At 40.4% G+C, this 17,459-nt stretch overlaps 1 protein-coding gene across 4 annotated transcripts in view; it reads right to left on the bottom strand.

Annotated features, from left to right (window-relative positions):
* TBK1 (TANK binding kinase 1) overlaps positions 1–17,459 on the bottom strand; it is a 45,787-nt gene that overhangs the window by 12,437 nt on the left and 15,891 nt on the right. For all 4 annotated transcript variants that reach the window (XM_075930974.2, XM_075930967.2, XM_075930983.2 and 1 more), the window contains 7 exons: positions 16,643–16,803; positions 14,673–14,783; positions 10,162–10,341; positions 5,197–5,393; positions 4,498–4,556; positions 2,228–2,319; positions 1,555–1,656 (listed from right to left, as the gene is read on the bottom strand). In XM_075930974.2, the coding sequence (XP_075787089.2) occupies positions 1,555–1,656; positions 2,228–2,319; positions 4,498–4,556; positions 5,197–5,393; positions 10,162–10,341; positions 14,673–14,783; positions 16,643–16,803 (902 nt within the window). The remainder of the gene's footprint in view (positions 1–1,554; positions 1,657–2,227; positions 2,320–4,497; positions 4,557–5,196; positions 5,394–10,161; positions 10,342–14,672; positions 14,784–16,642; positions 16,804–17,459) is intronic.

Raw genomic sequence — 17,459 nt, 5'->3', positions numbered from 1 at the left:
TACCAATTTTTTATCTGTGCAGAGCTCTAGATATTGAAATTAGTACACTCACCAAATGTGTGGGAGACCCACATCCAGCTTCCCTGCTCCAATGACTAATGATTTATCCAGGGCACAATAGCTTCAACAGGAGAGTATGAGGGAGCCCCACATGAAAATATCCCATCACTCAAAGTTTAGAGCACTCACTTCAAAAGTGGGAGATCCCTGATCTAGTTTCTCTCACCCATTAAAAATTTAATGACTCTCTGGCAGAGAGGGATCAACTGAACCTGAGTCTCCCAGGTGAATGCCCTAACTATTGATCTAAAAGTTAGAAGGTGGGCACCACAACCAGAAACATCTTCTTGCTAACACAGCATAAGGCATCTAATTCTAAAGGGGATTCCTGACTTCAGAATTGCAAGTAAGCATCTATTTCAATGAGAGGAGCAGGGCTTAGCACATGCCCCTCTTGTCAGCATCTCTCACTGGCTAGCTTAAGCACCTCATGTCTTGTGTGGTGGCTTTTGTAAACTGCACTCTAAGGTAGAGCTCTGCAGCAGAACTTGGATCCCACAGGTCTTGAAGGACACACTGCGATAATAGTGGGAATGAGTGAAATGTAGTTTGTTGGTGGTGCGATTGGATGGGGAAAAAAAGACCGTGGTAATATGTGGCAAAATACTAAATCTCTCAATTAGCTTACCATAAACAGAATTTCAGCAATGTAAGCAAGCTTTTCTTTATTTAAAAAAATACAGGTTTTTATATTGAAATGTAAGTGACGCATGGGAAAAAATTTAATGACTATTATTACAATAGTCAAAGTGTTCTTAAATGGTTTAAGCAAGATATCTTTTATTGTTTTAGTGGCAAAAATTGTGCCTGAATTCTGTGGTGTATCTACTATATATTTGAGAGAGTCTGTGCATGTGCCTGTCTGTCTGTCTGTCTATCTGCAAGACTGCTCACGAACTCCTCCTAAATGGTAACAGCTAGTGCCACCAACTTTGGCATGCAGCTTCCTCTTAGCATAACTGAAAGCAAGGTAAAGGTTTGGTTGTGTCAGGACAACGGGATAGTGCCTGGAATTTGATTCTCTCTCATAAAATAGAAATGGAATGGTCTGGCAGGAGGAACAGTTATACTGTGGAAAGAGCACAGGTGCAAGCAAGCACAGGGGAACTTTATCCCCAGTCCCAGTGGCAGCCAGGGAGCTCTAGCCCAGGCTGCAGAGCATTGGTCCCTTCCCTCCGCCCCGGCTGCAGCGCTCCAGTCCCAGCTGTGGAGCCAGGCAGCTGCGGGGCTTTGCCCTAGCTGCAGAGCTCTGGCTCTGGCGCTCCGGCCCGGCAGCAGCAGAGCTGGGGAGAGCCCCGGGGGGCTATGGCAGCAGCAGGGGCAGTCTAGAGCCCTAGCCTGGTGGTAGCATGGCCACGACGGGAGGGACCTTCCCTTGTCTGGCAAATCCCCTGGTTTGGGACCAGTCCGGTCCTAGGGTGCTGGACCAGCGACGTTCAACCTGTATTTACTTTCAAAGAGCACTGCACCAAAGAATTCAGTGTTTCTACTCACATTTTCCCAGCTAACTCAATGTTCCTTTTGCAGAAATCCAGCTTGATGACAACCTCTGTTTTTTTGTGCACCGTTTCTTTATAGTCCTGCTTGATTATTTCACTGGAAAGTATAACATAGTGTATCAAGAAAAATCTTCATTTCCTTCTTATCACATATCTTTGCCTCCAGTAATATTCACTGGTAGTGGAGACTAACATTTTCCTACTATTGTCATATAAAGTTTGATTCCAATGTTCTGGCAGACATTACTTCAGTAATATAGTATATAGTTCAATAGCTAGAGAGATTTTCATAACCCTATTAACAAACAACATGAACTACCAAAATCATTATTTAAAAATGTGATAGTCACTAATTAGTTATCCTTGCTGGGTCTCACGTTCCAACACAATACTAAAGTTAAAATTATCCAAACTGCTGTAGGAGCAGATTAAATAACATGGATACATAGGATCTAGCATAGGGGCAGAAAGCAGGTCTTCAGAGTTTCTCATGATAAGGGAGGACGAGGAAACATTTCAGAGACTGTAAAAATCTACTTATGCTCATGTTCAAGGGGAAGGAAGGAAGTTTCAGAAGTCACAGTAAGCTCACAAAACGATGAAAGGTGTGAATGACCAGAACAAGGTTTGGTAAAGAAACCATGCTCAGCAAAATTAAAATCACTTACATTAACCATCGTATTCCTTTTCGCATCAATTCCTGGTAAAGCAGCAAAGCACTGGCAACTCTACAGGCATGACATACAACACCTGTTACTGACTGATGGAGAGAGAAATAAACAAATGTCAGTACTATTTCTGTGCTCAAAGTTGTAGTTTGTTTCAAGTCAATGGATCACAATAAAGCAACATTAATATTAGAAGTAATTAGAATATGAAGATTGTAACACAAATTATCCATAAATTAGCCTATATTGGGGGAATCCACATACTTACTATGGCAGCATAATTAAAGCAAAAATGAGTTTTCCATTACACTGAAGTTCCATTACACTGTCTTCATTAGTCATGAAAATAAATCTGTCATTATCAAGGTTATGCCCACATACTCTTAGAGTGCAGATTTAATTTTATGAAAAGTTACATGTAAATGTGTTCAGTAGTTTAGGAATTTAAATGAAAAAAACCCAACATACTACATTTTCAAAATTGTAGGGTTGCAGTCCAATTTTTTGGTCTCCACCCAATTCTGCATACATAGTTTGTTTTAACACTTGTTATTCTAGGTAGATGTACAGCTAAACACAGTCTCAAGCAGAAGCTAGTTTAATCATATCAATAACTCTGACTTAAAATTTAATTATAAGTTATTAATTATGTTATGGACTATGATGAATACATTTTCAAATATCAGTAATTTGAAAGATGTTAGGAAGCCTACAGGAAGAAATACATTTGGAGTTCCCCTTTTTGCACACTTTGGAGATGCACTTGAACAGACAACAGGACTATGTTTTTTTGTTTCAGCTACACTAGACTAACATGGCTACATTTCTATCACTATTGCACATGAACAGAGATCTTCAAAGGAGCACAACAGGAGTTACTTGAACAAAACAGATTCAAAATAAGGCCTGAAAGTGGAGTCTCTGCTACTTTTCTCCTATGGAGCTTTGTCAGGCAGGGGAGATTGGGAAATGCTAAAGGAAAGAAACATCAGAGATTTTACTCTTCTGCAGATTTTACTCTTCTTTTACTCTTCCTAAGTATACCAAAATAGCTATTCCACATCTTTAAAGCAGCCTTTTATTTCAAAAAAGATTTTGAAATAATGGGGGCACTATTCCGGTATCCCTGTAAACCTTGTTCCACAAGGGTTAAGGGATGTTTTGGAATACCGCTTTATTTTGAGGTAAGGGTGCAGTCTAGATTCACCCCAAGACTCTTCTCTGCTGCAGAGTTCAGGAAAGATGCTCCTTATTTCTCCCCTGTGATGCTAAGCAGGAGAAGATAGTTTCAGAGCTGCTTCTTCTCTTCAGCTAATCTTAGGTCAACTGTGCACATTAACGCAATATGAAATATTATGCACAATTATTTATGAAGTTAACGTTTGTTGTTAATATTAAATCTTTAAATAAAAATCAGAACTTTTCAAATTAAAAACTTCTATAGCAAAGTTATCTAAACTGTAGTGTTTAAAATTATTTTTGTATAGAGCTAGAAGATTTTCTGCAATAACCTTAAATTTTAGTTATTTTTATTTTATCTGGGATAACAGTTCATGAAAACCACCAGTTAACAGATTTTGTACTGCTTAATATTTATTTAAACCTGCTAATGACTGTCATGCATCGCATATTATAGCAAATGTTTCTTTAAAACTAAAGGGGGAAGATAGGAAAACATTTTCTTTCAGGGTAAACTAACTCAACTTGTATAACAATGGTTTTCAACCTGAAATCCACAGACTGTGGCCTCGTCTATACTTACCCTCTGTCATCGATCTAATCTATGTGACTTCAGCTATGCACATAGCATAGCTAAAATCTTCAAAAATAAGGAGTGAGCCACATGAAAGGCCCTCCTTCACCTTAGTGGGCTGCAGCAACCTGCGGTCCATTGAGGTTCCACCTGTCTGTTCCTCTCCCCTGCACGCTTCTCATGCACTGGGCATCGAAGCCCCAGACTTCCTACACCTCCCCCTTCCCTTCCAGCATTTTCAGAGCATGCAAATCACTTGATTCACTCACCATCCTTGCTCCTCCCGCTTCCTTCTAGAACCAGAATGCCTTCAAAGCATTTTATTATCACTAACCATTTAAGACTGAGAAAGCGCTCATATAGAGTTGTCATTTGATACTGCTAAACCCATATATTTATAAAAGCAATTCCCATTTCAAAACAAACAAACAAGATGGCTTTATTTAATTCAACATTAGGTACCTTTATTTTATTTGAGATAGCAATTTAATTCTAGTCTAATTAAGTAAATACTCACTTTAGCGATACTGGCATCATTATCCAAGTCATACCGCTGATGTACTTTAGGAAGTGAAACTGAAATATAAGAGATGGATTTTTATTTGATATGTCATATGTCATAAGTCTTTAATATATTAGTGAATACGCAATATACATTTTGGATTAGAAATATTTATTTTGTGTGTTCAGTGAAACATCTTAAATATAAGAAGAACTGCTGCTGTTAACAGACTAGGAAGATTAATCAGATTGAAAAACACTTGAATTTCCAGTTATTACTGGAAAATAGAGCAAGATTAGTTAGGAATATTATTTTATAAACTTGTGGTTCACAAAAAGATTTTACAAAAAGATTTTAGAATTCTATGCTCATTACTAAATCCTACCTATATTAATGTGCAGGAACCAGGACTTTTTAAAAAATGGTTTAAAATTAAAGTTTTAAATCCATAGTTAGGCATCAGAATAAATGACCTGATATTTTAGAGTACTGGGCACTCATAAGCATCTATTGATGTCCATCTATTGAGGTAAAGGATACTCAGCACTTAGGAAAATCAGGACTCTTCAGGGTGCCTACATATGGACAAACGTTTGATTCAAGATTTTTATACATTTATCAGAGGTCAAAAATATTCAGTAACCAAAGCTATTTTCAAAGAACATTTATGCCTAATCTTGTTTATTTAAGAACAGATGGAAAAGACTAACATACTTTCTTCGTAGATTAATCCTATGATGTTCATAGCCTCTCTGCTTACTATAATTATAGGATTTTCTTCAGTGGTTTTGGGAAAATGTTGTGCCAGTCTTCCAGGCTCTAGTACTAAATGGCGACCTTCATATATCAATTCTTGGTTCTGAGAAGTTATTTTTGTCTGTTTGTAGACTAATTCATGAAATATGGCAGCTCTGTAAAAAAAAAATATACTTAGCAAACAATTAAATCAAATTCACTAAAATGCAACAGGACTCAAACAAGTTATAGATTTTTTAAAATATACCTTTTATATTTAGTAAATTAAGTTTTTTTCCTATCTAAATTATTAGATGTATACAAATAATAAATGGTGCACATTCTAGCTAGGGCACTGGGTGCATTTACATAAATTACAAAATAAAATTAGATTGCTTGCAGAACACCAAACTCCCCTCCACACATCCAGTTTCTCTCAAAAGCCAATCTATGCAACAGTTTTCAGACATAAAAATACAATCTTCCAAAGGTATCTTGCTTTCATCTGTACTATGCTTAATTCCATTGTTTCCCCTTTAAACAGATTTTTTATTTTTAAAAGCCCAGATTTTACAAAAAGAAAATGTGCTTGTAGACAGGCCTGAGAAAATTAAGTCAGCAACTGGTCATTCAAATAACCTGGAAAGGTATGCAAGGAAATTTGCCTTTGGAAATAAGAAAACTGTTGTGGGAAAATGTTACAGAAAGAGACACAATAACATGATGGAAATTGCTAAATTTTACCCTAAACAAAGGTTAAATGGTTCTACAAGCTTATGTAGTAACTGTACACTGTAGCCTAACTACTGATATCTATCCAGTGGTGCCTATGTATTCCACTGATTAACATTTCTGGACATATAAAGAAAACTAACAATGGAAAACGACTGACATATTTCAGTGTGTGACCCATGAAAATTTGGGATCACCATTTACAAGAAAAGGATGAACGTTTCTAAGTAAAAGACAAAGGAACCCAAAGATACATGTTTGCTATATTCGCTGAACAAAAGTCAGCTGTTGTATATACAGAAAGGGGATGTGTTTGTGAGAAGTCATTTTCCAATTGTAGTAGTAGATGATAAGGAACTGTTTTTATGACTCATTTAGTTAATAGACATTTTTGCAACATTACAAAGATTAACAGTTGTGATTTTGAATACTGTATACCTATATGGACTGTAAACTACTTGAAGTTTAATCCACAATTATATCACAATGTAACGCCTGTAACCTTAGGCATGAATATGGCTATGAGAAGAAAACTGTTAAACCATCCTATGTTACTTTCACATTTACAGTATATTGCACAGGCAGGAGAACAAATACATGTTGAAATGCAATGTGATAATACGGAAATCACTCATGTACTAAAAACTTTTGCAGATGCAGGATAACACTCCTGGTGGGTAACATTATTAGGGTGGTCGCCTTCTGCTACCGGTGTGCTAAATATAATGGTTCACCCCATTCTAGTGATCAGTGGAATCCAATTGGCTATATTAGTGAGTATAATTGCTTTGGCTTGCTGGATGAAGAGAACTATTCGAAGGATACAGGAAGCTGGCATGGAAAGTCAAATAAGGACCTTGTTAATAATACCCAGGAGACAAGACCAAACTCAGCAAGTCTGAGTATTGGACTCTTGCAATGACAATGACAGCTTTAGTAAAAGCATCATTAAGGAGGGGAATGTAACAATATGGTTTTTCTGTGCTCATAATGGAAGGCCTAAAGCCTTCCTCAGTAGCCAGATTGAAGAGCAGCAGCCAGTAGCTTGTAAATCTTGAAGTCACATACTCAAGATTCTACCTAAATTGCATTAAAATAGTTTCACACCAGGCTGTTAAGAAGGAATCCCTATCCTAATGGCACCCATTGTCACCAGATAAAGAACCAGATTTCAAGATGAGTAACTTAGTTAACAGTGATAGAAATGTAGCCGTGTTAGTCTGGTGTAGCTGAAACAAAATACAGGACTGTGTAGCACTTTAAAGACTAACAAGATGGTTTATTAGATGATGAGCTTTCGTGGGCCAGACCCACTTCCTCAGATCAAATAGTGGAAGAAAATAGTCACAACCATATATACCAAAGGATACAATTAAAAAAATGAACACATATAAAAAGGACAAATCACATTTCAGAACAGAAGGGAGATGCGGGGGGGGAGGAGGGGAAGGAAGGTAAATGTCTGTGAGCTAATGGTATTAGAGGTGATAATTGGGGAAGCTATCTTTGTAATGGGTAAGGTAGTTGGGGTCTTTGTTCAGCCCCCCGCGGAGAGTGTCGAATTTTAGCATGAATGGTGAAGTGAATCAATGCCTACAAAACAGACATTAGACAGGATCACAAAGAAAAAACAGTTTCTTTCCATTTCAACCAGAAAGGACACTGTCTCAATGACCTAATCACATGCATCCTACTCCAGAAGACTTTCAAATCTGCACTTGAAAGGGAATCCTCTGAACTGTCATTCATGCTGAAATTCGACACTCTCCGTGGGGGGCTGAACAAAGACCCCAACTGCCTTACCTATTACAAAGATAGCTTCCCCAATTATCACTTCTAATATCATTAACTCACAGACATTTACCTTCCTTCCCCCCCCCCGCATCCTCCTTCTGTTCTGAAATGTGATTTGTCCTTTTCATATGTGTTCATTTTTTTTAATTGTATCCTTTGGTATATATGGTTGTGACTATTTTCTTCCATTATTTGATCTGAGGAAGTGGGTCTGGCCCACGAAAGCTCATCATCTAATAAACCATCTTGTTAGTCTTTAAAGTGCTACATAGTCCTGTATTTTGTTTTAGTTAACAGCATTTTGTCAGGCAAGAAACTGTTTATCAGTAGTTGAGGTTGTGGAATTTTCATTCTATAATTATGGTCCTCTCTTTCCTATTGTTTGTCTGAATGGTCTCTGGTTTTTTAATTTTTTCGGTCTTCTGTATAATTAATTTTGCTAGGTGTAAATCAGCTAAGGTGGTGGGGTATGATTGGTTAGGTAATTCTGTTACTGTAGGTTATGACTGGTTAGTAAAATTATAATTAGTTAAGGTATAGCTAAGCAGGACTCAGGCTTCATTATATAACCTGGGGTCCAAACAGAAGTTCTTTGGGAACCAAATCAAGGACACAGCTCCAAGCTCAGAGCTGCCAGACCTCAACCCTGTGCCAATGACACTGTGCTGAAACTGGAGTCCTTCAGATGGATCTGATCCTGACTGGCCATCAAGACAAGTTCATCTGTCTTATTGGGAGTGGTGAGCACTCTATGCCTGGTGTGTGCCTCTGTTTTTAATGATTGTTAATACATACAGATGAAATAGGATATTACTGTGTAAGGCTCTTTCACTCGTAAAAGACCCCACAAACCCACAAAGTGTAAGGTTATGCCTAACCATGCAGAAGGGTATGGGTGGGTGCCCCTAGAGAATATGCCAATTTTTCTGCAGGTAACACAGGGGCCAGCGGTGGCCCTCAGCTTGCCTGGATCTTCTCCCTTAGGCTCAGGGCTCTCCCACCCCCAGCATTAGGGATCCTGCACAGGTACTCCATCCCCCTGCCTGCGGGGCTGGAGTACACAAAATCTACTAGCCTGGGCCCCACTGGGTTCTGATGTGCAAGGGGAGTGTGAGGAGGGTCTTCCTTCTTTCTCAGTCGGCAGATTTTTTGCTTCTGACTGATTTTTTTGTGGGTTAGTGGCCCCCGCCCCCAAAAAGGGCTGTTATATCAAACCCAGGTCTGCTAACAGAGGGTAGAGAAGGAGGCAATTGCTCTGAGACCCGCTGATTCACAAGGGGCCTTACTGCAGTGGCCAAAGCCCTGGGCCTTTTAAATCACTGCTGGAGTGCTGCACCATGTGTTTCAGATGGCTCTAAGGACTGGTGGGGGCCACAGAGCGGTGCGGGGACATGGATTTGGGTCCTCTCCTCCTTGGCCAGGGGCCTAGGAATCCTTAAAAATATGAAATTGAAAAAAGTCCCTATCCTGAAGAGTTTACATTTTGTCTCTTGTACATCATCAGTATGTTTTGACAATAAGGCCTATACTGAAAAAAAAATCGGAATACAAATCAGAAAAGCAATCTAAGAAATGGCAAGTCTGATCAAGGAGAAACATTACAAAAGATTCCTGTGACAGAGTCAGGCCCGCCAACAGGGAAGGGAAAAGGGGCAACTGCCCTGGGGCCTGGAGATTCTAAGGGTCTCGGGGCTCCCGGCTGCTACTGTGGCAGCGACCTAACCCGAGGTCCTTTATAATTGTTGCCAGAGCACCAGGTAGCTCCCCTGGACAGAGTTCTGTGAATAAAACAGCTGAGCCACCAGTCTGAGCACTTAAATATCAATCAGTGCCCTCTGGATGGATCTGACCATGTTTTATGAGTGGATTAAAATGAACTGGGAGTGGACTAATGACTAAGAAGGATCTCTGGGTAGAGATATGTCTCCACAACAGAGGGATAATGTATGTGTAATATGATGTATAGATCACTAAGGATGTATGGATCACCAAGGGTGATGAAAAAAGCAATGTAAATAAACTATATGATGCTGAATAACAACTGAAGGTCTCCAAATAGTCTGTGTAGACACTGCAGAAGACGAGAGTAGGATCTTTCCCTATCACAGCTGCTTTGCTAACACAGTATTTGGGCTCTATTGGCTAAAGATGAATCACAGAGAAAAAAAAGGGACAAATCAGTAAGAGACTAGAACAAAAAGTTAACATATACCTCTTCACATCATATATGACATCGTGCTTGGCATAGAAGAGCCTTAACAATTTACAGCAACATCATCATTGTACATTTCTCTTGCCTCCAACCAGATAACTATCAAGGACAGGCTACTGAATCTGTCATACGGATTGTGATCCTAGGTTGCAGCATTATTTACCTGGATATGACAGAAATAGTGAAAGGATGGACAGAATGCTTACGTATTATAGCTCTGAATATAAACTTTATGTGAGGTCATTTGCTGTAGTGAAAAGACATGAATTATTTTTCGGTGAAGTATGTCACTGGTCTCTGCAAAAAACTGGTCAAATCCCCAGCATTTCTCCTGATCTGCTTCAAGAATGTTTGCAAGAACAGGAGTGAGCAGTACTTGCAGGCCTCTGTGGAGACAAAAAAAGAGACAACAAGTTGGAATGTTTCTCATTTTGACATTATCTAATATCTCCCTAGTATACAGATCACAAGTAAGACATTTTTTACTTCTGGGGGAATTCTGCTCCAAAAAAATAAAATTCTGCACAAAAATTTAAAAATCATGCTACATTCAGCATATTTCGTACATCAAAATAGCAATATAATCACAAAAGTTTCAATTATTTTGATAATTTATTTCAAAATACTTGTGAGCATGTATTTCTGTAACAATACAGACAACAAAAAAGATTCAGGAAATGTTAATAAGCATATTAATATAGAACTCTGAGTAATAACTCATTTAAACTACAGTATACAACCATATTTTTCATACCCCTAAAGAGCAGAGCAAAGGCTTGGGGGAGTCAGGGATAATAAAGGAGCCTTGGAAGAGGGAAGTAATTGCTGGGAAGGAGCATGGACTTGAACTTGAAGAGTTGCTGAGTATGGGTGGGAAAAGTATGGAATTAGGTTTTTTTTGGGGGGGGGAGAGCAGAGAAGAATTATTAGGGAGCTTCCCCCCTGTAGACTCTGGCTGACCTCTAGCCTCTCCCTTTCAGTGAGGAAAATCTACCCCGTCCCACGTATCTCTGTGCCCTCAATCGGCCACCCTGTAAATCTGCACCCTCTGTCCACGTGTACCTGCACCCCCTCAGCCAGCCCCTTCCCTTCATCTCCATGTGTTCCTGAACCTCCTATCCACATCTGTCTCTGTGTTCCCACTCAGCCATCCCTTTTCCCCTTGTAGCTCTGCAACCCTCCCCCTCTGCTCTGCACCTTTCTCCTCACTGTGGCCCTGCACTGCCATTCCCATTGAGTCCCTTCCATAGCCTGTTTTCTCCCACCAGCCTTTCTATGCCCATCTGACCCCCCAGCAGCCTCATGCTGTCTGTCTCCCCATAACCCGTGTTCTGACCTGGCCTGACAGGTGCTGTAAAGAAATGTTACCAAATTTCACACTGTCTAAGCACCCCAGCGGCTTCCATAATAAGCCAATAAACAAGCCAGTTTCATTTCAGAGCAAGACCAAAACAAGACAATTCCTGAAAGAACCCCAACACTCTATATGACTGGATCTCTAGTGTGCAGTTTAGGACTCTTGGCCCTGGCCCTAACTCTAACCCTTACACTTCTTGCCCATCCTTGCCCCCCACTTTGACCCTTCCTTGCTCACTGCTCACTTTTCCCCTACGCCTTGCAGCTCTCCCTGCCCCCTTTTCCCTCCCACTCCTGCCCCTCCTCATCCTCCTGACAAGCTGTTCTGCAACCCGTGGGCAGGCAGACACTGGGATGGGAGCCGGCCAGGAACCAGGAACTTGAACAGGCAGAAAGTAGGAATTCGTGCAGGGAGGTGATGCCCAATTGGAGCCAAATGCCAATCATCAGTTGAGCATTCTGACTATCCTGGCCTGAGCACTGGCAGGGGCCAGGAGACAATCAACAACAAAAAAGCAATAATCTCCCAGCTACTTTAAAAGTTCTGAACAAGCAAAAAAGTAGCTAACATACTGTAAGCCAAGCGAGCCTTAATTAGCCACATTTCTGCTTGTTTTCCATAGATTTGGCAACAACTACAGTTACTGTGTTCCTGTGCCAGTGTGCCTTCTGGCAGGAAAAAGGTAAAACTGCATCAACTTTCCAGCAGAAGCTGTTTTTTGCCAAAAATTAAAAATATGCATGGTACATGAATTCCCCCAGGAATAAAAAAATGTTATGCATTGAGAAATTCTACAACATTCCTTTCTTTGCTGTTTGACAGCTTCTGTTCAATAATCTTGTCCCCTGTTTTTCCTGAACAGGGACAATATATAACATATCCACTTTTACGAGATTTGATTACCAAATACCTTTTGAATTTTCAAATACTGAATCCTAATTTAATCATGAAAGCAGGGATAGGGGCAAGAAGCACTCAAAGAAATGGTCTGAATTAAAAAGGATGAAATTCAATAAGGACAAATGAAAAGTACTCTACTTAGGAAAGGACGATCAGTTACACCCATACAAAATGGGAAATGATTGACTATGAAGGAAAGGGATCTCAGGGTCATAGTGGACCACTAGCTAATTATGAGTCAACAAGCACTGTTGCAAATAAGGAAACAATCTGGGATATATTAGCAGGAGGTTTGTAAGCAAGACGCAAGAAGAAATTCTTCTGCTCTACTTCACACTGCTTAGGCTTCAATTGAAATACTCTGTCCAGTACTGGGTGTGTCATTTCAGGAAAAATGCTGGACTTTTTCTAATTTGTCCTCAAAGAGCAACAAAAATTATTAAAGGTCTAGAGAACATTACCGCTGAGGGAAAATTGGGAAAAAAAACAACCTGGGTTTGTTTAGTCTGGAGAAGAAAAGACAGAGAGGGTGAATATGGTAACAGCTTTCAAGTACATAAAAGGTTGTTACAAGGAGGAAGGAGAGAAACTGTTCTTAACCTCAAAGAATAGGACAAGAAGCAAAACGCTTAGGCTGTGTCGACACTGGGCCACTTATTCCGGAAAATCAGCCGCTTTATTGGAATAAGCTGCGAGCTGTCTACACTGGCCCTTGAATTTCCGGAAAAGCAACGACGCTCTACTGTACAAAATCAGCCGCTATTCCGGAAAAACTATTCTGCTCCCGCTCGGGCATAAGTCCTTATTCCGGAACACTGTTCCGGAAAAGGGCCAGTGTAGACAGCCCTGTAGTTTTTTCCGGAAAAAAGCCCCGATCGCGAAAATGGCGATTGGGGCTCTTTTCCGGAAAAGCGCCTCTACATTGGCCACAGACGCTTTTCCGGAAAAAGGGCTTTTCCGGAAAAGCAGCCTGCCAATGTAGACGCTCCTTTTCCGGAAAAACTGAAAACGGAATAGTATTCCGTTTTAAGCAGTTCCGGAAATTCATGCCAGTGTAGACACAGCCAACAGGTGCAGCAAAGGCGGCTTAGGTTGGACATTAGGAAAAACTTCCTATCAGGGTAGTTAAGTACTGGAATAAATTACCTAGAAGATTATGGAATCTTCATCACTGGAGATTTTTAAGAGCAGGTTAAACAAATACCTGTCAGGGATGGTTAGACAATATTTATCCCTGCAATGTGTCAGAAAAAGGACTACGAGACCTCTCGAGCAAGGTTTCCTCTAAGCTGTACAGTGGCACAACCCCACAGCTGCGTAATCAGCCCTGCCGAGTCAGGGGCTCAGTGCTCCGTGCACAGAGCTTCCTGGCTGGGTGGGGCTGATTAAGCAGCCGTGGAGCTGTGCTGCCATGCAGCTTAGAGAGAACCTTGCTCTTGAGAGGTCTTGTAGTCCTCTCGTAGACTATGATGCCATGAGTTTAAAGTGGGGAAGCAGTCATCTTAAATACAGGCAGTCCCCGGGCTACGTACAAGATAGGAACTGTAGGTTTGTTCTTAAGTTGAATCTGTATGTAAGTCGGAACTGGCGTCCAGATTCAGCCGCTGCTGAAACTGACCAGCGGCTGACTACAGGAAGCCAGAGGCAGAGTTGCTCTGCCCCGGGCTTCCTGGAATCAGCCGCTGATCAGTTTCAACAGCGGCTGAATCTGGACGCCAGTTCCGACTTACATACAGATTCAACTTAAGAACCCCAGGCGTCTCCAAGGCTGAAACTGACCAGCAGCGGCTGAATCAGGACGCCTGGGGCAGAGCAGCTGGGGTGCTGCCGGGTTGGTCCAGTAGTGCCGAGAGCGGCGCTGCGGGACCAACCGGCAGTGCCCTAGCTGCTCTACCACAGGCATCCCGAGAAAAGCCCCGTTCGTAAGTACGGATCCGACATTAGTCGGATCCACGTAACCCGGGGACTGCCTGTATCTTGTATTTGTACCTCTTCTTCATTACAGGCTAATGCAGAGGTGAATACTATTATCATGCTGGTATGCATATACAAATAAAATCTGGATCCAGCAGGCCTCACTGGTGGAATTTTTAAGAGTGCCTAAGTGACACAGAAGCACAAATCCTGTTTAAAGTAAACAGATACTGTGGTCTTAAGTCACCCTACATACCTATATTTTTCTAATAGATGGCACAGTCTCCCTCTCCCTGCCCAGGCTGGTTCTTATCCATATTGCTCTGTCTTGCCAGTGAGTGCTCTTGGGTAAATGAATAGTTACAGAGGCACTTGGCTGGAATGGACAGAAAAGCATTTCATAGCCTATAACATAATATAGGGCTGCTGTAAAAATTCTAAGTCAGAGACAGCCAGAGTTTCAAACATTTTATACAGAGCAAATAATGAGAAAAACCTTACTCAAGTGTCATTGTGATATTTGGTAAAAAATTCAAATAAGCTTACTTAGAAAGACTACATGAAATAGGCATATCTCGACTCCACTCAATTGGTCCATTTTCTGCTTTCTGTACTCCAGATATAGCACCAGAAGGCTTTCCAGTGATTATTTTATACCTATGAGACATTAAAAATAATTATACAAAATAAATATGTAATCCTTAATTACTATTTCTTCAAGTATGAGTCTAATAAGTGGATCCTCTAATAGGACCATGTCATGTTAATAAAAATTGTAAATCTAGTGCAACAATTTCGACCAATCTGCTGCTCAGTAGGAATGCAAAGATCAGGGCTTCATCTCCAGACTGACAGAGGGCACTGAAACAACACTTAAGACATGTCTACGCTACGGAGATCAACCCTCAGGAGGTTGCTCTTCTAGCATTTGATTTAGCAGGTCTAACACAGGCCCTCCCCCCCAAATCGAATGCTGAGGCAGCTCCCACCAGCATCCTGTACTCCTCATTCTGCTAGGAGTAAAGGAAGCCAATGGGATCATGTGCTCCTGTCGGTGTCCTGCAGTGTAAATGCTGCGGCAGCTCGGTTTAAGGTAAACTGAATCCAGCTATGCAAAATTTTGCATAGCTGGATGGCATACCTTAAGCCAACCTGCCTGTTCTAGTGTAGCTCTTGGCTTAGGCTAGGTCTACACTGCAAAGAAAAGTCAGAAAAAGATAAACAAATTTAGATCCGCAAATTTCTGTTTTTCTTTCGAAAGAGGCTTTTCCAAAATTTGGCCCGTCTACATGGCACCAAATTTCAGAAAAACCTCCTCTTTCAGCACATCCCTTCTTCCTCGCAGAAAGAACGCATCCACTTTTTTGGAAATTGTTTTGAAAAAGTGGAAGCATTCCTTGAACGCAGCATAGTTTTTCTAGGATACTTGCGATATCATGGAAAAGCTCTGCAGTCTAGATATAGCCTTAGGCTGTGTCTAGACTACATCCCTCTTTTGACAGAGGGATGTAGTCCAGACACAGCCTTAGTGTTTAATGAAAAGAAACACCTTATGTTGAACTGAAAAAGGCCCTCTGGATGACACAGGATTGAGAAATATTACAAAAAGGTTCAGGGAACTCTCCAGAAAAAATTAAAATGTTAAATTCAGATTTTTGTGTCTGTATAGTACAGACATTTACCGGCTTGAACATGCAATGTTCCAGGGCAACGGAGAGCATAATATGACCAAAAATATTAATTTGGGAGAAAAGGAATACAGCTTGGCCTCTGCAAAGATTACATGAATGTTAAAATAGCCACCAATTTTGGCACAATATTGTACATTCACAATTTTTTTTCCAAATCTTGAACAGAAAATTCAGGAATAAGTGTGAAAGGAGAGAACTGAATTAAACTGTAGTTAGCTCTAAGAAAGACATGGGAGTTTCAAACAGCTAATGGACATCAGAGGCAACTGCTTTTATGCTTCATATGTTGTCTAAAACATTAAATGTATAATGTATGATAGTAAAGCCCTGCATAAACTGTTGGAAAATAGCTGATTTTTAAATTGCTGTGTAATTACACTCTAGAATCTAAACTTTAATTTAAAAAGCATTTATGTCCCAAACTCCAATTTATGCCAAATCCCTGTCCATAAAAGGAGAAGGAAAGAGAAGACACATTGCCTCCTTAGCATCAACAGCCTCCTGGATACCAAAAACAGCACTCATACTTTCCTTAGTGCCAGGACTCCCAATTGTCCTCCACCCAATTGGCCAAATTTTGGGATGTCAATTGACAACACCTAAATGGCAGCTACTTGTGGAAACACAAGTTTCTAATGAGATGCATAAGGTACTAGTCTTGTTATGAAATCTTTCCAGGGCACTAGCCTGCTAACCATGAAACTTGCCCAACTTTTGCATTATTTTTACAGTGTTTGCTATGGGCATGTGCACAGAACTCTTGCTATGGATATTTTTATGGGTTGAATTAATTTACAGACAGAACTCTTTCTCTAAATTACTCACATAACTTCCTTATTCCTGCGAGGCCCTTCAAAAGGTCGGAATGGTAAACTTCCTGTAGCTGCATGGTAAAATGTCACCCCTATGCTCCACAGATCAACTGTTGCTCCATACTTCTTCTGATGCTCCTTTCTCAACACTGCTCGCTCATACATATCAGGATGCTTAAGGGGGAAAAAAGGGGAAAACAATTTAGAACTATTTGCCTGATTATAAAGCACCAAAACTCAAGCAAGCAACTATACCAGGATATGCCAACTTTCTAAGCACTTCTTTCATCAAAAAAGGAAGTTAGCGTGTGCTGTAGATTTGCATAAGATTTTCACACTACATGTACTTCAAGAACATACTGCAAAACTGTTCAGATGGCGCCAGTAGCCGCTTTATAGTCACCTTTGTTACAATAAAGTTCAAAATCTAGTAAAGGAAATTTAGTGAAGAAAATGCAGATGAAATTACCACTTAGATGAGAAAAGCCACACAAAAGGAGAGGAAAAGAAACACTACAAAAACTACTGTTTCGGAAAATATATTAAGAAGAGGAGCATAGAGAAAAAGCATTGAGAACATTTATTAGCATATTAGCATGAGAGGCATGTAAACAAAAGCAGAGGGAACAACTGTTTTCTTTCTGCTTTTCCACAAAAAAAATCCTTATTTTCAAATTCAATGCAAGTATTTTAGCTATACTGACTCCTTTACCTGTCTCTTTTTGGAAATAAAGAACTCAGACTGCACACGGGAAATTCCCAAGTTACAGTGCCCTTGCACACTGGTGAATACAAATATCAAAAAGTGGATCTGAGCAATACCCAGAATC

The sequence above is a fragment of the Pelodiscus sinensis genome, chromosome 1 (genome assembly GCF_052426305.1).
Source record: "Pelodiscus sinensis isolate ZL-2025 chromosome 1, ASM5242630v1, whole genome shotgun sequence".
Classification (NCBI taxonomy): domain Eukaryota; kingdom Metazoa; phylum Chordata; order Testudines; family Trionychidae; genus Pelodiscus; species Pelodiscus sinensis.
Note: the sequence above shows the minus strand (reverse complement) of the source record. Positions and strands in the feature narration are given on the sequence as shown.